Raw genomic sequence first — 25,704 nt, 5'->3', positions numbered from 1 at the left:
AAAGTGTGAGTGGAGCCCACTTATTGACCTGTCCACCCATCCATCTATCTATTTGCTTAGTTTCTCCTGCTCCCATGTATTGATGAACGTTTCATCATTTATGTCAAACTGTATGAAACAAAGCAAGATATAGATAAGTCAAGTCGAGTGTTGCATCGGTGTGAATGTAAAGGGCAGGTCTATATTAATGCACCATGAAGCCATTTTTATTTAATTCAGATCATAGGATGTCAAACAAATGGAGTCTGAAGTGCTCATTTTGCTTCAGTAATAATACTTCAGAGGTGCTCATGAAGCTAAATTGCCTTGTGAATTGCCCCTCTTCTTTAATGTTGGACTGACCTTTTATAGTTTTGGAGAGTTAAATTAGGAGCTTAGCCTCAGTTGGGAACTTTTAGTGCCTTTTATGAGAACTACTCGTAGTCAAATAAGATCCCATCTGATTACGACCTGGTGTAAACAAACAAAAAAAGAATGGAAAGGAAAATTGGGAGAGTGGTGGTTGTTTCACAGGGGTATTGTTAGGTTGTATATTAATCCATGTGAACAAAGCAACATATGATTCGAAGTACTGTGTTTCTTGCAAATTTTATTTTCACTACCAAATGAGATGGGGTTGTCACTGAACAATGAATGTGGATACATTTTAAACTTAAACAAATTTATATTATCCAGTTAAAGTTGGGATGAATGAAGAGTTTTTATATCTTTGGTAGTTTCACCGTGAGATATTTCCATTGTATATGTCACTGTTTAGAGATGATGATTGTTTCCTGAGGTTTTTTGTGATAAGTCTGATTTAGTTTTTTTGGCAAAAGCAGGCATCTCTCTCTTTTTAAACTAAAATGGTTCAGCACCTACAGCCATCCTAGATAGAGTCCCACCTTGTCCACCTGATTAACTCTTCTCTGGTGTCTGGCCGTGTCCCGGCTGCTCTTTAACATCATCAGGAAGAGTAATCTTGACCCATCAGTTCTGTCAAACTATAAACCCATTTCTAAGCTCCTTTTTTTGTCAAAAGATTTAGAAAAGGTAGTGTATGAACAGCTGCGGCACTCACATCTTGACCTGAATGACATCTCTGAAAGGTTCCAGTCTGGTTTTAAAGCACAAAAACAGCCCTTTTAGAGTTTTTAATGACTGTTTTTTTAACTTTTGGTTCTGGTATCTCCGCTGGTCTGGTGCTCTTGGACTTAACCGCTGCATTGGATCATAACATTCGATTATCATGTCTTGACCTGAGGTATTAAAGGTGCAGCACTCAAATGGTTTGAATCTTACTTGATCCCTGATCATATGGGCTATACGATACACCTCTGCTGCATCCTCTCTTAACTGTGGGGTGCCTCAAGGCTCCATCTTGGGTCCCATTTTCTTCCCAATGTATATGCTGCCCCTGGGGTTTATATTTAAAAGATATATCATTTCACTGTTTTGCAGATGATCCACAGATCTACCTTCTCCTTTAAACTACCAGTTCTGCCTCCATCCAAACTCTGCTGAACTGGCTCTAAATTACCTGAAACCAGAAAATCCAAAACATAAATTATTTTATTTGGGCAATATCTAACCTTTTAGATGGCTTGGACATTGCCCCCTACTGTCACCTTGCTGCAAGGAACCTCGGAGTCATGTTTGACTGTGCCTTTTAAATTTGACAAACAGATAAGCTCAGTTGTCAAACTGAACTTCTTTAACCTTCTTCTTGTGTTGGGGTCACCACCCGGTTTTAGGTTTATAATGAATGAAAGTACCGCATAAATTTGTTTATTGCATCAAGGCTTTTTGACATTGTCAGAAACCTCTGTTTAAACTAAATAAATATGAATAATAATATTTTGCAAAATTCCTAAATGCACTGATTAAAATTATGACATTTGTGGTGTTAGGGTTGGTTTTGATAAGAACAATAATAAGAGTTAAAACTGAATTTGTAAGTGTAAAACCAACCTTTTCATGGATAAGGAAGCCCAGCAACGTAACCAAGAGATGAGAAACAAATGGGATGATAAATTATTGTTTTTAGTGTGTTTTACAGCTGATTTAAGACTTTAACACAAGAGGTGGTAGCAGAAAGCTAACACAAGACAATGGTTAATTAAGGCTCCGTAGAAAGGACCAGTCCTACCTCCCTCCACTTCGAGAGGGCAATTCATGCTTTTATTACCTGCTGCTGGACGACTGTAACTCTCTATGTTGGACTGGACCAGCAGACACTGTATCGCCTGCAGGCTGTCCAGTGCATGCAGCAGGCAGATTGTTGATAGGGAAGAAAAACGGCGTGACCACATCACCCCTATACCGGCCTCTCTACACCACTGGCCCCTTGTCCAGTTTAGGATTCAATTTAAAATTTTATCACTTGTTTTTAAAAGCCTGAATGGATTAGCTCCACCTTACTTATCTAAGCTTGTCCAGCCTCATACGCCAGAGGTCAAGCAACCAGCTGCTGCTGCTGCTGCTGCTGCTGCTGCTGCTGGTCCGCCCCAGAACCAAACTGAACAGTAAAGGTGACAGAGCTTTTTCAGTTTCAGTTTTCGCCTCAAATCTATGGGATCATTTACCATTCAACATAAGAGCAGCCCAAACCCTGGATCTCTTTAAATCATCTTTAAAGACCTATCTCCTTAAAGACACCTTGACTTTTATCTTGTTATTAGTATATCTTTTATTTCTATTTTACCTTTTATAATGTTTTTGTTGTGTTAACTATTATTGTGGTTTATTTATGTTCCTGTATCTTCCTGTCATTTATATTGCTGGCACCTTGATTATATTTATGCTGTGCAACACTTTATTCAACTGAGGTTGTTTTAAATGTGCTATACAAATAAAATTTGAGTTGAGTTGATCAAAAGCTCTTACCAAGATAGTACCTGTCGCTCTGCTCCTCCGTCCAACACGTTTTCCCTCCCTTGAGTCTGTAAATTATTAAAAGGGAGTGTGGCTGATAGTAACATGAAGTAACATGAATGAATGATGTGTTTAGTCCACTGTCCAATGGAGACATGAAGTAAAACAGATCCACCGCCCACTGATTTGAGAGAAGGAAGAGAAGGCAGAGATTTGTACATCAGAGCAGGTCGACATCTAGTGGACAAACTGAGCAACTGCACTGCACCTTTTTTCCCCCCTCCACTATCAACCATTATGAAATGCCCTGATTTTTTTAATGTTTGTTATAAATTATTCTTTACAATCTAAATTGATTTTTGAAGTCATTTTCTGTATGGACCATGTCCCAATTGTGACTAATGCAGACAATCTCTCATTTCGAGACTAATGTTATTTTGTACATTGTCCCTGATACAAATAAACTTATTAAACTAAACTAAACAACAAGATTTTTGCAGACAGATACACACACATACTGCACTGTGGAAAGGATTAAGGCACTTTGACCACTGCTCCAAACAGACAGCCAGACACTAAAGGGTCACATTAAACTATCTGTAGATGGTCTGGAGGTCACAGAGGTCTGGTTGTCTTGTTTAAACAGACAGAAGACACTGAGACGGCCTAAATCTGTGGAGGAACTGAGCTAAGTTCTCCAAGATACCTGTAACAACGTACCTGACAGGTGCCTTGAAAACAGTGCAAAGTACTGAGAAAACCCTGCACACAGAGAGTCCTTTAGTTTGTGTTTGTGTCCAGGTTTCATTTTATTGCAGCCAAAAACATGTTGGTAAATCTGAGCTGGGTGGAGAGACGTGTCCCGTCAGAGTGCATGAGGCTCCAAGAGACTTCAGGAGTGTGGCTCTATTATTATCTGGAGTCGTAAACAAACCATACGTTATCGCTGGCGAGCGTTTTTCATTGACAAGCCTTCACTCCTTTGGCAGATCTCTCCCCGAGAGTAATCTTGCCGACGATACACCTCATCCAAGATCCATTACTGTGGTTTGTGCACCCTGGCTGGACGTCGACACAACAACAATCTCGGACAAAAAAATATAAAGCTCGGTATTATAGTGGTCTTGGGAGTTACTACGTGGCCTTTGAAAATAGTCGTCTTTGACTCCGGAGGGACTTAAAGTCTGAAAAAGAAATTACCCGAGTCATATCATCAGGAGTTACTGTCGGCTTAAGGAAAGCCTGTGTCACAACTTGAGGCTGTGGAGTTTGAAAGATGTGGACAGTTATCAAGGGTTTAATGAAAAGATGCCTCTGTAGTGAGCTGCATTCTGGGAAATGTAGCATCCAGTATCTTTGAGACTTTAAATCACGATATCTCTCGGCTCATTCAGCTCGTTTTTTTTTTTTTTTTGACCAAATCTGTTTTTAATCTGAGTCCCATTAATGTAGAAGTACACAACCGTAACACAGCGTGATAATGACTGCAGGGTTTTAAAGGAAAGCAGGGTGTCATATGTTGTTACAGCTTGTGAGGCTATTTATTTATTTATTTAAACTTGTGTTTATTGACTTGATTTGTGCTTTTTTGTTTGTGTGTGTGTCTTTGTATGTGTGTGTTTCTGTGTGTGCAGACTGTATGATGAACATCCACAAGCGGTGTGTGGCCAACGTCCCGAGCTTGTGTGGGACAGATCACACAGAGAGGAGAGGACGCATCCAGATCTCCGCCCAGATCACTGAGGACACTCTCACCGTCAGCAGTGAGTGTCTCTGTCTCTTTACACACACACACACACACACACACACACACACACACACACACACACACACACACACACACACACACACACACACACACACACACACACACACACACACACACACACACACACACACACACACACACACATACATACATACAGAACACCTCTCAAAGCTCTCTATCAGCCCAAGACTAAAACTGGAAAGTCCATTAGTTGATCAATGATCCAACGATTGACCCACATCGCCACTGGGACCTACATCCACGTGTCTCTCTCTCTCTGTCTCTTTCGTTCTCTCTCTCTCTCTGACAGCCGTGGATTGATTATGGAACAGAAACTAAACTGTTGTTAAGTGTTGTCAAATGTAGCCAGAGTTATTTAGGGCAGGCCAGGACGAGACTTCACCTCCTGCTGTCCTCTGGAAAGGACAAACTCCTCTCTCTCTGTGTGTGCAACAAAGCCTCTTCTCTTTTTTTTTTTTCTTTTTTCACCTTTATTTAATGTAATCATTAAGAGCAAGCCCTCATTTTCAATAATGTCGAGAGTACAAGTCAGATACAGTATTTACAACACAAAATAAGACAACATCAACACAGCACAAGTTAAAGGGATAGTTCAACATTTTTGAAAATTGGCCCATCGCCATGATCCCCCTAGTAATAGCAGTAGGTTCGTTACCTTTAATTGTTGGTCCAAGCTGCTTTTAGATCGGGGGAGAAGAATACCGAGCGGCGCAGCTACACTACGGAGGCTAATGGAATTTCTTGGTTTTGCTCATCAAACTCAGCAAATACACAACCAAAAAACTCAAAAACGCTGTGGTGGACAAGTTGTGACCTGCACATTTACCACGCTATGAGATAATAGCGGAAAGTTGCGAGATGGAGTTGTTTTAGAGGCAAAGTCGGACTTTACACTCTAGACGGCTGCTCGGTGGAGTGATTTCAAAAGCGCCTGTTTACTGCAGATACGTCCGTATACTACGGCACTGGCTGAGGTGCGCACACTGTGTCCCTCCGACCAGTGGTTCACTGAAGAAAGTAGTTCCGAGTATTTGCTTCACTTCTCTTAACTTTCCGCTATTATCTCATAGCGTGGTAAATGTGCAGGTCACAACTTGTCCACCACAGCGTTTTTGAGTTTTTTGGTTGTGTATTTGCTGAGTTTGATGAGCAAAACCAAGAAATTCCATTAGCCTCCGTAGTGTAGCTGCGCCGCTCGGTATTCTTCTCCCCCGATCTAAAAGCAGCTTGGACCAACAATTAAAGGTAACGAACCTACTGCTATTACTAGGGGGATCATGGCGATGGGCCAATTTTCAAAAATGTTGAACTATCCCTTTAAAGAAGGAAAGAACACAGAAGACAGTTTTATCAATTAAAACAGTTACATTCATAGACAGAGGAGTTTGTTATCATGGTTTTAAACTGACCCAGCGACACGAGTATCTGTAGTTTTGTAAATGATTCCAGGTGGATGCTGCAGAGAAACTAAAAGCAGTTCTACCAAATGAGGTGTTTGTCCGCTGGATTTTGAGTGTCAACCAGTTACTTGAACGAGTTGAGAATGGAGTATGAGAAGTAATACTATATATGATGGCATTTTTCCAATTAAAACTTTATAAATGAATAAGAGCCAATGCCTGTCTCGTCTTAAAGCTAGAGGGGCCCAGCCCACCTTCTCATATAAAACACAATGATGAGTCAAATAGCTGTTACCAGTAAAGAATCTAATGGCAGAATGGTAAATGGGGTTCAGGGTAGCAAGTGTGGAGGCAGAGGCATTCTACGATCTCTGTTTTCTGCTGAACAATGGGAAGTTGGTTCTGTGTCTGTAAAGGAAGCCGATTTTTTGTCTTAACTTGTTTGACAGAGTGTCATGTGATATTTGAAAAGTACGTTTTTGATCTAACCAGATACCCAGATACCCAGATATTTATATTCAGAAACTCTTTCAATTAGGGACGTCACGATTATAGATCTTCTTGGTACGTTTATTGTCAGAGAAATAATCACGGTATTACGATTATCACGATTATTATGCATCAATAAATTTCACAACATTATGAATGTGTAAAATCAAATACTATATAGTCAAAATATAATTACATTACTAATCTCTTAATATAGGACCAGGTATTAATCCACTGGGGGAAGTGTTTGAAATATATAAGTCATTAATTGTCATCTATATCAAATGTTTAAGTTTATTTTAATATTTTTTTTCACAATACAAATGACACGCTAACATTTAAATTCCTACTAATTCAGTGTTACTTCAGATAAATGGACCAGTATCCGACGTGTTTACCTTTACTTTGGTGCACATCTGCAGATATGGTTCCAACATCATCTTTTTCACAAAGTGACGGTATTTAGGAATCTTTACAATAAATTAATGGTTAATTGTGAAAATAAGTAATCGTGACATCCCTACTTTCAATACTGTGTCCTGTGAGAGTGGTGATAGATAACCCAGGGTCATTAACGTCTTTAACTTTAGAGAATAACATGTATTTTTTTTTTAAATCCATGTCCTTCACCCCTCACAGTCAAAGAGGCGAGGAACCTGGTGCCCATGGACCCCAACGGCCTGTCAGACCCTTACGTCAAACTCAAACTGATCCCTGATCCCAAGAGCGAGAGCAAACAGAAGACCAAGACCATCAAATGTTGCCTCAACCCCACCTGGAACGAGAGCTTCACTTTGTAAGACGTCTCTCTCTGCTCTAGATCCTACAGTAGATGAGTTTTTTTTTGTTTTGAGGCTTCGCCCACCTGATCGTTTGTTTCAGTCCAGCCTGTTTATTTTAAAGCGACTCTCCCTCTCGGCCTCATTTTCAGTCACACACAAGCACAAAGCTATAACAAGTGACCCTGTCCTCATTCTTTTCCCTGCTTTTTTCCCCCCGCTCGTTGTTATTCAAGCTATTCTGGGTTACGGTGACTGCTAGGAAAAAAGGCACAGGCATGATGAAGAACTGTCACATGCCGAGGCGCCCGTCTGCCGGTTTAGATACCGAGAGACATGAGGGACGTGGCTTTGAAATAAAATTGGTTTTCATTCTTGTACCTATTTTAAGAGTATCACCCTTTTTATCTGCTCTTTCATCATCTGACCGTCGTCTCCTCCACATTTTCTCTCCTTTCTCAGCCGCCTAAAAGAAAGTGACAAGGACCGCCGTCTCTCGGTGGAGATCTGGGACTGGGACTTGACCAGCAGGAACGACTTCATGGGATCCCTGTCGTTCGGGATCTCGGAGCTACAGAAACTCGGGATAGACGGATGGTAAGACGTCAGGAGGAGGGAAACGGGAGATGGAGGAGGGGGGGTTTACACAGGTGTGGGTAGAAAGGACAAAAGCAGAAAGGAACAGGGGCGTGAATGTTTTTAGAGCTTTAAAGTCATAGTCTGGTGATAATCCTGGATTTATCTGACATTGTTCTGTTTTTTCATTCTGGGTTTTAGGTTTAAGCTGCTTTCTCAGGAGGAGGGAGAATACTTTAATGTTCCTGTCCAGCCAGAGGGAGAGGAGGGTAACGAGGAGCTACGACAAAAGTTCGAGGTAGGAGACACGGAGGCAAAGAGAGACTCAAAATGACGACAGGTTTCATTTGGATTGTCTTTGTTTTTTTGTTTTTATAATAATCTTGTTATTTTCCTTCTCTCCTCAGAGGGCGAGGGTGGGTCCAGGGAAACCAACAGACTCTTCTTCCTCCTCCTCGGTGTGCAAGTACGACAGCAATGGCAATCAGGACCGTGTCAAGCTCTCGGACTTCAACTTCATCATGGTGCTGGGCAAAGGCAGCTTTGGCAAGGTGGTGAACAAAAACACACACACATGAGAAGCTTGTCCTCCAAGATGGAAAATGTGTTGGAAAATCAAACTTGTCTTATATATGATTCGTATATTTGTAGTGGCTATTTGTCTTCGATGTCAATAATCAAAAAACTCAAAACTATAATAAAACAAAATCAAATCAAACGGCCACTGAGGATAAACGCAGGATAAACAGAGTTCATTGTCCAGGCAAAAATGAAAGTTTCTTAGGCTTATTTTCCATCGGCAAACAAAGAACAATGGCCCTTTGCCGCCCTGGTAAAAAACCATCTGCCCTCCCAGGTGCCTGGCCCATATGCCTGCCTACCTATATATGTAAACTCACCTAGTGTGCTCCAGCTACAATAAAAGCATTGTTAAATACCCAAATTAACTCAAACAATACTAAATATCATAAGCAAACTAAATGTGTATTCCTCAAAACTAAACGACAACAAAAAAACAACAACTAAATAATAAGTTATTCAATATTACGAAAATAACAAATAGCTCCAACAATATCTCAGGTGATGCTGGCGGAGAGGAAGGGCACAGACGAGTTATATGCCGTCAAAATCCTGAAGAAGGACGTGGTGATCCAGGACGACGACGTGGAGTGCACCATGGTGGAGAAGAGAGTCCTCGCTCTGTCCGGGAAACCGCCGTTCCTCACTCAGCTGCACTCCTGTTTCCAAACCATGGTTAGAAAAACAACGTCACGTATCGGCAAAGACGACACACACACACAGAGAAACATTGCAACACATACTGTAAGCTCTTTTCCCATTTACCTCTTCACCTTTGTTTTCTAGGACCGATTGTATTTTGTGATGGAGTACATAAACGGAGGAGACCTCATGTACCAGATCCAACAGGTCGGCAAGTTCAAGGAGCCTCATGCTGTGTGAGTACACACACACACAGATACACATACACCTACAGTACATACAGAAAATATACATTTCATGCAACAGCAACAATATTGTCCTAACTTTATAACACTACCTTGTATTTTCGACTCTGCTCTTATTCCTAATTTTTTCTCTCACTGGTAATTTAACATAATTCTCTGATGGAGTCTGCTGCTCTGCTCTTTTTCAGTCGGGATGATAGCATATTGAAGATGCACTGATTCAGTTTTAGATAAGTGCTTTGTAGTATTATAAAATGACAATATAGGAATTTGTCACATGCAGCAGCTTTTTTAAAGAAAACCAGCACAGTTATTTTGCATTCAATGGCACCCCGAGGGTTTTCTTTTTTGTTAACAAATAAAAGCTGTGATTGCATTCAGTGTTACTCACCAAAACCCATAACTGAGGTCGAACAGGTTATGATTGCATTATCTTCCCCACAAAACACTTGTAATGGCAGATAGTTGAACATTTTAAATCCATGTTTACTCACTAAATAGCTTACACTTCACAAGACCAGCAGCAAAGTCTGAGTCTGTTCACTCCAAATGTGAAGTCACAGATCAATGTGACCGACTTCAACTGGTGGAAAAAAGAAAGAATTCACAGGAAAAAAGTCTTTGATTTTTTTTTTCAGACAGACATCTTTATTATTTATTGGTTTCTGTCTGAGCAACACACTCTCACAAGATCATTCAACACAGATCTCTTCTTTCTGTTGGCTCTGGTCTGGTTTCACTGGCAACTACAGAAGTTTACAGTATATAGGCCGCTGTGAATTAAAAGTTACTGTGATCGCCGTTATTGTTGTTCTTGTTCTGAGTTGATCGATATAGGGAAGCAGATAAAAACCAGCAACAAAAACAACTGCAAATGCACATGGTATCTTGTGTTGAACTGTACAATTGTCATGTTTTAGCATGAACAAGCAACCTTTATTTAAACAGCAACGCCTTATATAGTATGTATGGTTGTAAATCATTCAGTGGATTGTTTCAACAAGATGGTACAAAACTAATGGTATTTATATTAAATTCATCAAAACATGAAAATATTGTGCAAATTAGGCATCACAAATGTCATCTTCCATCTGTGTCATCCACCCATCACACACACACACACACACACACACACACACACACACACACACACACACACACACACACACACACACACACACACACACACACACACACACACACACACACACACACACACACACACACACACACACACACACACACACACACACACCATGCTGTGTACCCGTGTGGGTTTAGAAAACGGTGTCTGTCCGACTGTGTTTTAGGTTTTATGCTGCAGAGATCGCCATCGGACTCTTCTTCCTTCACTCCAAAGGCATCGTGTATCGGTGAGTTTATTGTTTTATTGTATTCTTTGGATCCCCATTAGTCTACATAATGATGCAGACTATTCTTCCTGGGGTCCACATTAAATCAAACACAACAATACAGTGTTTGTACAAAAGAGAAAAAAAAAAAAAATTCCATGAAATCATTTATCCTAAACAAGATTATAAAAATGCATATTAAGTAGTACAATGTGAATAAGTTAACACGATCAAGAGGATGATTACATGATTATCAAATAGTTACATGATTATAGACATGACATGATCAAGAGGAGTAATATATTTTTTACATGATTATAAAATAGTTACATGATTATAGAAGAGTATACATATGAGATAACCTAAAGCATAAATAAATGTACAACACAGGTGTAATAACATGCTTGAATTCAACTTGACATGATTGCCTAATATAGTAGTAATCTATTGCAATATAATATTATGACAAAACACAGCTTCTCTCAGTTTCATTTTAAAACTGGACATTCCCGTGGTTGTGATCAAGTGTGAGGGGAGACTGTTCCAGTGAGCTACAAGTGAGCTACAAGTGAATCAGCTTCAATCTGCAGGTGCAATTAAACGTCAGAAAGCAGATGTCTTTTAATAACTCAGTGTGTGTGTCTCTGTGTGTGTGTGTGTGTGTGTGTTTTCAGGGATCTGAAGCTGGACAACGTGATGCTCGACTCTGAAGGCCACATAAAGATCGCCGACTTTGGAATGTGCAAAGAGAACATGCTGGACGGCGTCACGACGAAGACGTTTTGTGGAACACCAGACTACATCGCTCCAGAGGTACGTTCGGATACTGGAGACTTAAAGCAGCATCTGCTGAAAAATAACGTTAAGAGTAACTTTATTTATATAGCCACTTTACTTTAACAAGGTTATAAAGTGCTTTTACAATTAAAATAAGTAGTAGGTAAGAGAAAATAAGATTTCGATTTCAAGTGAGCATCATAAAAGTGCAGGGCGACTGAAAAAAACATTTAAAATCAGCATTTAACTAAAGTTTCTGACAACAATAGAACATGTAGAAACTAATAATGGGGATGAAATAAAGTACAAATCAAACACTACAAAAGACTTAGACTGCCACAGTAGTTTAAGGCTTTAAAATTGGAAAGTTGGAAATCAGAGATCACTATAAGAACACTTAACATGTTTAACAGCATCTGATTTACTTCTACAGGTAGGGAGTTAGGGAATGAATCTGTCACTTCAGCACCGTGGACAGCGTCATGGTTTTTCCTCAGTACGCGGCACAGTGAGGTTGTGGGCTGGAGAAGTCTGGTGAAAACTGTCAAATTAGCAGCTACTCCAACAAATATACTCAATCCATAAAACCTCTGATGGTGTAATTGAATACAAACAAAATGAGATTATCAAAGATGACAAAAAAAAATACAAATTCACATTGTTCAGCAAACTCATCTTTGTCCCTTATTAGACAGGTCTAGACACTGATTGATTGATCTCCAGTGTTTTGTAGCTGACTGATGTTCTTTTTATTTTAAACACATCTTTTCATTTCTCAGTAGCTTCACCACTTTGTGTTTTAGATCATAGCCTATCAGCCTTATGGGAAGTCTGTGGACTGGTGGGCCTTCGGTGTACTGCTGTATGAAATGCTGGCTGGACAGGTGTGTGAACAACACAAAGTGCCTCTTGTTTTTTTTCCTCATCTCTTACATTAACACCAGTAACAAGAACTGAAACCAAACAATGAAGTTGTTGAACTTGTGCCTCTTTAGCCGCCTTTTGATGGGGAGGACGAAGACGAGCTTTTCCAGTCCATCATGGAGCATCATGTCTCTTACCCCAAATCCATGTCCAAAGAAGCTGTTGCTATCTGCAAGGGGGTGAGGCTACACACTCGGATGCACACACATGTCGAGGCTCGGCCCAAATCTGGCACCTAAATCAACCCCCCTATCTAATCACTGGAGGTTCATACCAAGCTCATGACACCACTAGACCATTACCTCTTTGAAAGGGGCAGATAACGATAGAAACATTATATTAAATGTATTTCCAGCTTGCTACTTTGTGAAAAACTTGGTACAACACATACGATTATAGCTATGTACATAACTGAAATTGAATGAAAAAGAGTCCTATTTTCCTTGCTTTACTGGTTTATAGCAGAATCACAACATTTATTTCTTCTTAATAATCTGAAAAGGGCAAAATCACTCAATTTGGACTAAGGGAGAGTTGTGAGTTACACATTTGCAGTTAAATAGGTGATAATAAACAAGTGAGACCCATCCCATCTTGAAAATATGATCTCATAAATGAACAGATTTAACTAAAAAAAAAAAACACTGGCCATGGTAAATGATGTTTTTATATGTCAGTGTTTCTGTTTCTACTCTCATTTTTGCTCACTTTTTATTTTCTTATAATAACAGTTTATCAAATGACAGTGAAACCAATGTGAAATGGGTTGCTCTTACTTGCAGAGACCCTTTCTCCTTTAGCCAATGCATGCAATCCATGCAACACAGAAGCACAAAATCCACACGATGGATAATAATACAAATATGCACTGAGTGGGACGTCGAGCTGCATTATTGGGCTCTGATAACTCACTCACTCACACGTCCAAACTCTCATACTGACTGAGTGTGATTTTAGCTGATGACCAAACACCCGGGAAAGCGTCTGGGCTGCGGTCCAGAGGGCGAGAGAGACATCAAGGAGCACGCCTTCTTCCGCTATATAGACTGGGAAAAACTGGAGAATAAAGAGGTGCAGCCGCCTTTCAAACCTAAAGCTGTGAGTATATCCTTTATTTACTACACACACACACACACATACACAAACTCTCTCTTCTCTCTCTCTTGAGCTGTTGAATATTACCAGATATGAAATGTATCGTCACATAAAGGAGGGAACGACGCACTTAGTCAAACCTTTTAAGGTAAGTTGTAGAAGACATGATTAGATCGCTCATCCCCTGAACCCAACCATCACCTGCCATTGGTCACTACTCTTACAAAAACCAGAGATTTGTGAGCGTAGTCACCAATGTTGAAGCTGAAACGGCAAATGCTCACACATCTGGGACCAATGGAAATCCACAGTTTCGGCTGTGAGCGATTTGATTGGTTGATGCCATGTTTTAGTTGTATTTTCTCTTTTTTCTCTTTGTCGTTTGTCGTTGTCCCCCTTTTTTTCTTCACATTCCCCATTGAACACAATCCATCTCCCCTCCCATCTCTCTCTCTCTCTCTCCTCTCCACGGCAGTGTGGGCGTGATGCGGAGAACTTTGATCGCTTTTTCACGCGCAACGCCCCAGTGCTGACCCCCCCAGATCAGGAGCTTATAGCCAACCTGGACCAGGAAGAGTTCCAAGGCTTCTCATTTGTTAACCCTGAGTACCCTCACTCAACCCAATGACCATGCCACAGAGCCCTGGGCTGCACTAGCAAACCCCCTCCCCCTCCCCCAACGTCCCCTCACTCCACCACCCCTACACCTCAAGACACATACACAAAAATTAAAGAAAACTAATTTTAAAAAATCACCATGATGTCATATCCAGGCTGCATTCGGCAGGGTGAAACGTAAAAGAAATAGTTGGGCGTTGGTTGTGTGAAATACACTTATTCTTTATCTTAGAGATGAGCAGGTCTCACTTTGGAGCGTTAACTTACGAAGCCAGAGCACAGCGGGGGAGATTAGTTTAGTTTAGTTTAGTTTAGCATAAAGCTTGGCAACACAAGGAAACAGAAACAGTTTCATCAGACATCCCCAACGGATATAAAGAGCACTTAATGGCACCAACATGAATGTTTAATTCAGTTGGTTAGCAGCGACTCCAGAGCTTTCCTGTTGAGTTTGTACACAGCAGTAGCCTACCCGATCACTGTGATTTGAATGTAAACAAAGAAAAAAAGAAAAACTCAGCTGTAGCTCTTTTTTTGGGTCGTAATTATAAAATGTTTGCATGCTAATTCGCTCAACTAAGATGGTGAATGTGGTTAACTTTGTACCTGCCAAGCATTATTAGCACGTACAGTACATAACAGTAGCATGAAGATTTTTAGCTTGTTGACTTAAAAGCATTAAGCCTTTAGCATTAGCACCCAGCCTTACAGAGCTGCTAGCAGCTGACTACTATTTTTCTTGTGGAAAATTTTTTCTCGACAAATACCGGAAGATATTAGTGACCGGACCAGCCTGCAGTAGTCAACTGGCAGTAAAACAGATTAACTAAATAACAAAGTCAAGCATCTATAGGTGGCCTTTAACCTTTTAACTCCGAGCATGTAGGCTATCAGATGGGCACCTTTTTATATGCGGAATGGAAATAAATAAAAAAATAAAATATCCCAAAACTGTTTTCATGCTTATCTGAGGTGAAAAAGTTTAGGTATTTTTAATCACATTTTCCTCCACTTGAAGTTTGACAGGTGCTCCTTTGATCACATCTGCTTGTTTCATCCTTTTCCACTGTGATAGTTTAACGGCACCTGACTGAAAATAAGCACCACCAGCTGGTAGCTCTTTATTTTGATAGACCAACCCTCTAATCACTGCATTAACAGATGGGGATGGGGTTTACGATTTTCTTCAGATTGATTAAAATGTTGATACAAATCTACATTTTTCCTTGTGCATGCATTAAAAAAAATACATAAATTAATAGATTAATAGATAAACTTAATATCTGGTTGCCATGTTTTCAAAGAGAGAGACGGTTTAGCTGTTAACTCCAGACTTGTACGTAGTCATCATGCAAAGCTATAGGCTGATTGCCTCCCTGACTCCGAAGTGGTATCAGTCCTCTCATCCAACCCTTATAAAGAAATCAAATAAGTGTATTTGCACCAACTTGCCCAACTATTTCCTTTCAGTAACGTTCGGATGGAAATGCAGACAGATAACAGTCAGGAGAAACAATCAGATACTCATGTGTCAAGTTGCCAGTAGGAGACTAGTCTTGTCTTGTTTCCGGCGGCGACACTGTTTTCATTTTACTGTGGAATAACATGTCACGTTACACTGCTGCTCTCATATCAGCTTCACTGGCTGTATCTCTATCTTTATCCCTGAATGCTGCCCGGCTGCTCACAGAAGCAGGTTCACGTCGGAGCCCGACGACCTAACCGGCGCCGACCTGAACCTGCCCTGTCCGTTCGTCACCCTCCCTGTAATTGCATATTGACTATGATGACCTGTCAGTAATATTGATGAGTGTACTATGATCACATATTGGTAATATTCATACGGTGTAAGTGAAAACTGACCAGTTGCTTTGCTATGATTGTTTTGAATACTAATCAGTTTCCAAATGTTGACTTTACTTTTGTCTATAGGACCAAATACTTCTTCACTTTCTGTTCAGTCAGTGTTGTGGTGAGCTTATCTGATTTCATGCTGATTTCATTTTTTTTAACCAGTCGGAGGATAGAAGTCTTTACACATGCAGAGCGTGTAAAGTCTGTGTCAAGTTCGGGATTTTTGACTGAAAGCTCATTACCTTTATTTTTTTTCCTTATTCATTACTGAAAACATTCGCCACATTGCACTGTGTTTTTAATGACAGAGGACATATCTCTTAGCTTGTACACATCCATCCTTGGAGAATTTCATGTATGACGAAGCCCTGCAGAGTCTTGTGAAGTTGGTAGAAGTCTGTTAGCTTACACAAACAGGATGTCCAAAAGTGCCAAAATACGCTTCAGAATCATGAGAGTGTGGAAAAATATTGTCCTCAACAACTGTGATGAAGGGCAGCCATCTTGTGCCATTTTGCAGTACATGTATAATAATTATTAGAATATGCATTTTAGCTTATCTGTTCTCCAACAATACAATACACTTGGAAAGTCATTTTTCAGATAAAAAATGAACTGTCTGAGAAGACGTGTGTTTTCATTGTGCGGCAGGTTGTATTTTTTCCTTTTGTAACTGTAACGATGCAGGTTAGTAATAATGTGTCAAATCTTGTTCTTTGAGCTTGTATCAAAAATGTTAGCGGCGACAAGGCGACATCAAAAGGTTGTTTCTGTTATACAAAGATGCTCGCTGATTTAAAAGGAAAAAAAAAAAGAAGGTGAAAAAAGTGAGTGCTTATTGTGGTGATGGTAATGAGGATGAATCAACGATGGCCTAACGAGAGATATAACAAAGATAAAAGTATATATCGAGTTCTATATCAGAGAGCTATTTGGATAAATTGTTCTGAATGAGAGAGATGCTTCTGTGGATCGTGTAATTGTTCCTGTATGACTGGAAACTGATAATATACTCACTGGTGCCTACCAGACTATTTCTGCTGTGTCCGCCTTGTTACTGCTGCTATTCACCCAAAACAAAGGAACACTTTTTAAAGAAACATTTCAGTACATTTAGTTGTTTTGTTGCTTAGTGTTTATATGAACATTGATTCCACTCTCATATCTTGAAGCTAAAGCAAGGAAACAGCTATCTTAGCTTATCATGAATATTGGATACAGGAGGAAGTTGTTAGCTTGATTCTGTAAGAAAATATATTAATTTAATTGTAGATTTGGTTAGATTTAAGTCTAAAGGCTAAACAGCTAATAGCCCTACTAAAATGTGTCCAAGCAAATTTCCATCAGTAGAATTTCATGATATATTTATATTTCATAGAAAACTAGTGTAATTGAACTAGTGTGGGAAAGGTTGAATTTAATTCATACAAACTGTCCCTACGTTGGGCTACTATTTATCGTACTGATGGAGATTTGCCTGGACACACTTTAGCTACGTGTAGTGGTATCAATCTTTCTTACACTTGGCAAGAAAACAAATGAGTGCATTTTCAGTGTATAAGCAGTACGTAAACACACGATTAGTAGTTTATAACATGCTATAGTGAAAGCCACCATCTTTACCTAAACGTGACCAAACTGTTTTTACACCTAAACATGACAAACTTAGACAGTTTCACAATGTTAACAGTGTGTTTATTATTATTTTTTATTATTAGCCCCAGTTAGGTTGGAGGATTTATCCATTCTTGATAACTGTTGTATAGACACTTAAAATAGTATAATGATACTTAATCGGTGTAACATAAGTATTTCATGGTTTTATGTTTATGTAAGGCCCAAATTTGTGTTTTCATCATTTCAGGGGTGTTAAATTAATCAAAAACATGCTTTCCAGGTTTACAAATCTCTCTATATAGCCTACCTGCCTACAGAGAACTACATTATAGCAAGTTATATACTTTCTTTATTGGTTGTTATGTACTGCTTATAAATGCTAGGGGGTTAAAATAAAGTGTAAATCACAACGCACACAGACAGGTTAGGTTAGGTTAGTTTATTGGTCTCCACCAGGGAGAAATTTGTTGCGGAGACAGGGAACACGTTGCATACATAAAAAACACATACATGCATACATACATACATACATACATACATAGACAGCATCATCACATGTTGCTTTACACACAACAATGAGATGAATTAGTGGTTGAGTTTGTGGACCGGTGGTAGAGATGGAGGGAAAAGTTTCCAGCACCTCCTCATTTCAGCTGGAAGCCCTGTGATGAGACAAAAACAGGAGGTAGGAAAACGAAACGCTCTGTGTGATGTGTGTAATGTGTGTGATACATGTGTCTTGCCTGAGGCTCACTTGCTTCACTTCCCTGTGTGAAATCCTTTTCCGGTTGTGGTTTGGTCTGCGGCTGGTCTGTTTTTTATCGATCCTTGTCTGTTCTCTATACCAGAACATTTCCTCTCACTCTTCTCTCTCTGGCTTTAGAAGTTTGTCTTGGATCCTTCTGCATTTGTGCTGTTGAAATGTTTTCGGGTGGGTCTCTTCCATCTTCTGACTGTGTCGCTGGGTTTGTTGTTGGTTTGTTTTCTGTCGACTTGCTCCCACCCCCCCAGTCTTGTTGTATGGAAATCAGTGGTGTGTGTTTGGATGAGTCTAGATTAACTGTGGTGCCACCATTTACAGATTGTCGAAACAAAACCAAAGCAAACACCCACAATTCAACAGTTTGACTGACTCATAATTACTGCTGGATGAAGTTTTCAGCTTTTACTTTGAAAAAAAAAATAATACTAAAACCACTCTAAAAATATTGTCATTGACAATATTATATGTGGCTGTTTCATTATATTGTATATTATTTTACACAACAAGATGTAAATAATTTCTTTCCTTATGGATAAATCACCAGATGATTTGATCAATTCATCAACTCAATGTCTAGTAAATGCTTTAAAATTATTATTGTAATGGACTAATAGTTTAATCTGTACTTATAATCACTATTAGAAGTTTAAACTTTGTCAAAGCACCTTATTTTATAAGCTCTTTATATGTGAAAGTCTATTTAAAGCTGTTAGACAACTATAAAAAGTAGATTTTCCACAGAAATGCAGCACAGGAGGAGTGTAAAACCTCAAGTGAACATAATTAAACTTCAGATTTGCTGTTAGGCTGCCTGTTATGTTCCATCACTGCTTGTGACTTCCAGAAATGTAGGCATAACCACTTACAGTAATTCACTCTCTAAGATGAAAGCACGCCAATATTTTTAGATGAATAATTTACTTAAACTGCAGGCAATTTAATTTAAAATGAAAATGGATATACTTTGACTTCGCAGTTCATAAATTCAACAGTGACTCGTTGCACCTCTGCAGATGATCAATGTCTTTGTTTGCTGAAACAGTCGACCTCCCTCGCCTCCTTCTCTACTCTCCATCTTTGTGCCTCTATGAGACGGTCGTTCTTTTTGCTTGTCGTCAACCTTGTTCTTTCCAAACTGCCCTTCTTCTTTTTTTTTAACGCTGTACAAATTCGTTATTCGTTTAGCTACACCTCTTAACGCTTTTCCTCTCTTTGTCTCTGCGACAGAAATCTCGCTGCGACGTGGGCAACTTCGACAAGGAGTTCACAAAGATGGCGGTGGAGCTGACGCCCACAGACAAGCTCTTCATCATGAACCTGGACCAGAACGAGTTTCAGGGCTTCTCCTACACCAACCCAGAGTTTATTATACAAGTCTGAGAGGAGTTTCCTGTTGGTGAGAAGCCGCCCGGACAAGACTTTACTCCAAACCCAGTTAACATTTTATCCAGCATCTCATTGGTGCCACCTGGACTCACACACACACACACCAACCATATCGACTCCGAATCCTCAACCTCAAACCTGCCAACATCTAAACTGGACGACGACCAATTTCACAACTCACTACACTTACTATACTACTACACACTGACATCTACTGACCTGATCTACAGACACACAGCAGCAGCGTAGTACAGTAGAAACCTTCACATGGTTTCAGCTGCTGGTTGGTCACAGCGGGACCGGCTTTGACCACGTGGAACCGAGACCAGCTTCCGAAGAACTCACGGGACCTCGTGGTGAGCGGGTCGATACAACGGCTGACGATCAAGAGCCACACAGTATATACTATATATATGTGTGTGTGTGTGTGTGTGTGTAACTGTGTTCTATTGATCGGCAACAGCGTGTGTTTGTTTACTTGATTTCCCTCTCCTCTGCCTGTAAAAGTTGCGTCATGAACATTCCATGATCAATATGTCATGTATGTGCTCACACACACACACACACACACACACACACACACACACACACACACACACACACACACACACACACACACACACACACACACACACACACACACACACACACACACACATAGGCTGCATAGGCTGTGGTTTGGAGGGAAGGAAGGTTTCTGAATTATGAAAGTCCAAGGCCCTGTTCTTCAGAAGTGTCTCATGTAATTCAGGCTTAGAATAACCCAGTTTATTCGGGAGCGTACTGTACCTATGTTCCCCAGGTCCTATGTTCCCCGGTTTTCCCAAAAAGGGTCCTATGATCCCCACTGTTGCTGGTCGATGGGCTCTCTCTATCTATCTGGCCTGTCTAGCCTCTACCTGGTCTTTTTTACTAAACTTAACCAACTCCTTTCTTCATTGCCTAAACCCAACCAATTACACTTCTCACTCAAAGTCACAACTCAACTTCTCACTCAAAAATAGGCAAAAATCTGCAAAGTCACAACTCCACTTCCAGGTATGGGTACAAAAATTGTATGTTCCCTGGGTCTTTTGGGGGAAAGCGGTGAACATAGGATCCTCTTTCTAAAAAAGGGTCCTATGTTCCCCTGTCACATACACAGCGGGGAACATAGGGATGATCCCGTTTATTCTCATCCAGCTAATTTGAACATGTCTTTGATCCATGAACCAGCAGTTGCACTATGTAGGTGCGTTCCTCCCTGCATGCACCGACCGGGGCATGTTGGGTTCATGGTTCACGTCGGATGGTGTTGTTTCATGCTCGCTCCTGCAATTTACTGCCATTAATAATTTCTACATGGTGCTCCAAAGTGTCTCCACGCTTTTCATCGCTGTTAAATTAGATATGACGTTGAGTGAGTGTGGTTCTGGACTCAAGTGATGTTTGGTATACTTGAGCGAAGAGCGAAGAGCTTCTCCCCAAATGACGTGCAAGAAGAGACGTCTGATAAGCACAGAGAGGCAGGCCTGCCTCCGAAATGAAACCGCCGCTCTCTGAAGTCTCTTAAGAAGCAGATTTAAATGCATAAACTATTCTCGGCGAAGCCACCTCTGCAGTTAATCATTGAATACGTTCTAGTCTTTAAAATTACAAATTCACATTTTAATGGGAAATGTTATTGATCTTTGATAGTCAAACTTTTTTTTTTTTAGCTGAGTTTTGTCTTTTTGTGCAGTGGCTAAGAGACTGGGTTGATAAATACAAACCTTTTTTGGGGGGGAAAGTTATTTTTGCCTTTTCCCGATAGGACAGTGGAGAGAGGTTTAGTCCAACCTGTGGCCTTTTCCTGTTTATGTGATACAGTATGTGCTCTACCAGGTGAGCCGCAGGGTTGTCCCTTTTTTTTTTTTTTTTTTTTTTTTACAGGTTTTTTTTTTTTTATCAAGGTGATTGTGATACTTACATCAACATACAACCAGGATTTCTTATGACAAAAGCCTTTCATTAGAAATCTAAGAAGGTGAGATTGTAGAATCTGAAATTGAGTGCATGTGTGGGAAATCCCATAATCCTAAATATCCTGGTAACTGTCAATGAACTGGTGCAACTGAGCCTCAGTTAGAGAATTAGATAACTTTGTAATGAACTGATTTATCGATCAAAAGGAAATTTAATACCAAAAGTAATGATTCAATAAGAAATATGACACGAATATCGACATGAAAGCATAACCTTAAGGATGAAAAAGAAATGATCAAACATACCTGCCAAACTGTGGGATGTTGTGGGAGAACTCTGTGGCAGGGGTGCGTTCAAGGACTGTCGATGTCCAGATACATTTTACATCAGCTTCAAAGAACCAAAAAAAAGAAAAAGAAAAAATCCAGACTCCAGATTTTCCACCTCTGAAGAACAGGGCCTTGATTTATAACCTCATGTCTAAGTTAGTCCTGAACTTAGTCTTAAGCACGTCTCGTCTTCCAAACTGATGCAAAAAAAAGACAAAAGAAAAAAATGTTTAAAAAAAATAGGAGAGAAACCCCCCCAAATGCCTGTTTGGCAGTGATATTTAAAATGTCTCTGTCGTTTTTCTCTTGCTTAATCTCTCTCTTTCTCTTCTCTATGGCACTGTGTATGCAGTGGGTTAGTGCTGTGTAGGCCTATACAGTCTTTGTGGTGCAGCTCCTCTATGCATGCCATATTTGTTGGTACAGTAGTTCTTTAAGATTTGCTTTTGACACCGCGATGGAGAAAAAAAAAACTCTTGGTGTCTCTTGAATTTATCGATGCAAGTCAGTTTTTTCTGATCCCCATGCTCAGATCGAGTTTATTAGTTTCCACTCTGAATGCTGTGTTCGCTATATCTCTGATAACGTCCAAAGTCTGCGCGGCCAGAGTTTGCTTTAAAAAGCACGGAGCGAAGACTGTTTTGGCTGTGTGTTTAAATGAACATATTAAATAGATGTAATTATTCTGTATGACTTGTGTTTCAGTGTATGTGTAAATAGGAATGGGATCTAGAGCTATAAGTGGTTTTCATGCAAAGACACACCTCCTCACAACAACCCCATCTCGCCATACTCTCTACTCTCTTACCCCTGCCACATTTCTACTTTGTTTCTCCCATTTTTTACCCCGCCCCCTTTCTCCTCTTCCTCCTTTCCTTTCCTTCAATCCTAATTTAATATTTTTTCCCCCTCCCCTGCTCATCCTCCCCTTTCTCACAAGCTCACATTCACCTTGGTAAATGTTAATGAGAAGGAACTGGGAAATGAGATGAGAGGGAGAAGGGAAACGAGGGGAGAATAAAGTGTTTACTATGCAAAAGGCAGGAGGAGAAGAGGAGGAGGAAGAAGGGACAACTTTTATAAAGCTAAACCTGAGGAGATGGTGTTGCAGAACCGTATTCATGTGTTGCATGCGCTGTCTTTACCTGCGCGTGAGAAACACCTCCAGTATGATACCTACATTAAAATGAATGATCATAATGCCATTTCAGTAACTCTGGCTCCTGTGTTTTACTTTTAATGGTTGTACATAACAGATGTTATACTGTAAAATACTACATTATAAGTCAAAGTCCTGCAGCGACAAAGTTACTGAAGTAAAAGTATATAGATCAGGAAAATGTATCAAAAGTAAATATATGCTGTAGCCTATGCAATGCAGTAAAAATGGCCCCTGTGACTATATGCTACTATACTGTATTATTATTAGATTATTATAACTCATGCATCAATGTGTAAGAAGCATTTTCTGGTTGTAGGCCGGGGTTGGGCTGCAGCTATTGATCATTTTTATTATCATGGATTAATCTGAAACTTATTTCTTATAAGTTGAATCATGAGTAATCATATTTACAAATAGTCCTGCTGTATCACTGATATAATGTTATGTAAAAGATATCGTCAAGAAGAAGCATATCCTCACATCTGAAAAGTTTGAACCATGAAATGTTGGACATTTTTGTATGAAAAATTGAATAAAATAGATGCCAAATCATTTTTATTAAGACACTACTGATTATTTGAACTAGTCATTTTATCTGTCGTGTTCATGTCCAACAGTAATGACATCAAAGTAACATTTAGTCAATAAACCAGTGGTTCTCATATAGGACACTTTCATGTGATGAAGATGAGTTATAAACTGAGCAAAAAAACAATACTTCACAAGTATAAAGGGTATGTGAACTTTGAACTTCTCAGATTTGATCTTATTCTATTCATAATAAGCCACCATATGTTTTGGGTTTTGATTGTCTTGGCTTTTTCACACGTACTCACTCAAGCCCTTAAATATTCATATTCTCATTTACTCATTCAGGTGGAGGGCCCTCGCTGGGCCCCTGCCCCATCCACTGGTGGATGTGCTGTAATACAGATGAGGATATTTATATAAAGGACAAGTCGGCCTAATGAGTAAACAGCTGTGACGTCAGCCACAAATCAGCCACAAAGCCCCTCGGATACACGTGATACAAGTGTTTAAAATTTATTAAAGTTGTTTTAATGTTGGTGCCAGATATTTAAATGGCACACAATATGATGCAGTCCAACATTTCCAAGCTCTAATAAAGGCACTGAATATTAAACATTCTGTGTAACAATGACGTTTGTAGCTACAAATCAGGATATTGATTGATATGATCCATGTAGAGTAATTTAATAAAATCAGCCATAAGGTTTTGATTTGATTTTACACTTTCTGTAATTTTGTTGTTTCAATGCACAGATCAGTCACAACATTAAAACCACTCCCTTGCTGTTATTGTTATGACTGAACAGTGTAGTTAACTTTCAACATTTGATATATTCATCAGATCTTTATTTAACTAAATAATATAAATGATTTAAAAAATCTGTAAGTCAGGAGAAAATTATTTTTCTTTGGAATGAAATGAATGAATGAAGTCCAGAATCTATCAATAGGCAAATTTAATTTCAGAGGTTTAACTGTTCATCTGCACACAAGCTGCTTTTCCTACTTAAAATGTATGTTGTCAGTGTATATGGGCTGGAGGCCTCAAGTTTCCACACCACACGTGTGTAGCCTACATGTTGCATACAGCATCCTGATTGGCCCCCTGGACTTGTTGTGATGCCACAAAATCCTGACCTTAGTAATCAGTGCTTCTCTCCCCTCTTCAGCAGATGAGTGTGAAAAAGTATCAAACTGTAGGCTACTAGAGAAAAATACAACCAGTCAAGTGAAGCAACAATAGGTGTAGGCTAATAGTGTTGGATGACGTTGCTCCAGTATTATGTTGTTGGTCGGTCCCAGTCATTTGTTGTGTTTGTGCCTCTTTAACTTTATGATTTTTAAACTTCCACCACTGTATTGTTTGTGTTAGCAGAGCGGACAGAGCTTCCTCTATGCTCACTGAGGTTACCATCACAACTACTGTGCAGCTTATACTGAACTGTTGGTCACTCACCACTGTGCACTGATCAGATGTAGACTACACACGCACGCACGCACGCACGCACGCACAGTCTATGGAGGGCGGGATTATCCTGCAGTTACTGTCATGCGGAGTTGATCCGGGGTAAGAGACCGTGTCCAGAGGAGCTGTTGCTGCTGATGCTGGTGCTGATGCTGGTGGTGATGGTGGTTTTGAGTTTAGTTTTGTGCATGATGTTGGTTTTTTCCTCTTCCCGGCCCTGGTTTCCACTCTGATTTTTCACTTTTTATGATTTTTTGACATCACATCCACGTCCTGTGTGATGGAAACACACCAGCTCCGCAGAGTTAGGAAGAAGGCTTGGTGAAAAAATTTACACTGAACATGCAGTTTTTTCCACTTAAAGTGCGACTTTGGCGCAGGTTATAGAAAATGCACACACAGTCTGGGTTTCCGTCACCTTCAGCCGACTGGATCCACGCAGAGGTAAAACACCGGGGGAAAGTTTCCCACAGTTTCTGAACCTCCCTGGTCTGCCCACCGGAGGTCACCGAGAGGAGGAGGAGGCTGGGCCGAC

General features: G+C 39.9%; 1 protein-coding gene across 1 annotated transcript in view; it reads left to right on the top strand.

Moving 5' to 3' along the window:
* LOC311005278 (protein kinase C beta type) overlaps positions 1-16,939 on the top strand; it is a 42,957-nt gene extending 26,018 nt beyond the window's left edge. The window contains exons 5-17 of the mRNA XM_083997635.1: positions 4,488-4,616; positions 7,171-7,327; positions 7,773-7,907; positions 8,088-8,184; positions 8,294-8,437; positions 8,967-9,140; positions 9,252-9,343; positions 10,663-10,725; positions 11,379-11,517; positions 12,285-12,365; positions 12,477-12,584; positions 13,363-13,503; positions 13,976-16,939. Of these exons, the coding sequence (XP_083853761.1) occupies positions 4,488-4,616; positions 7,171-7,327; positions 7,773-7,907; positions 8,088-8,184; positions 8,294-8,437; positions 8,967-9,140; positions 9,252-9,343; positions 10,663-10,725; positions 11,379-11,517; positions 12,285-12,365; positions 12,477-12,584; positions 13,363-13,503; positions 13,976-14,128 (1,613 nt within the window). The 3' untranslated portion in view covers positions 14,129-16,939. The remainder of the gene's footprint in view (positions 1-4,487; positions 4,617-7,170; positions 7,328-7,772; positions 7,908-8,087; positions 8,185-8,293; positions 8,438-8,966; positions 9,141-9,251; positions 9,344-10,662; positions 10,726-11,378; positions 11,518-12,284; positions 12,366-12,476; positions 12,585-13,362; positions 13,504-13,975) is intronic.
* The last annotated feature ends 8,765 nt before the right edge of the window (positions 16,940-25,704 follow it).

Source organism: Trachurus trachurus (assembly GCF_905171665.1).
Source record: "Trachurus trachurus genome assembly, chromosome: 1".
Lineage (NCBI taxonomy): Eukaryota > Metazoa > Chordata > Actinopteri > Carangiformes > Carangidae > Trachurus > Trachurus trachurus.
This window is presented reverse-complemented; position numbering and strand designations above follow the sequence as displayed.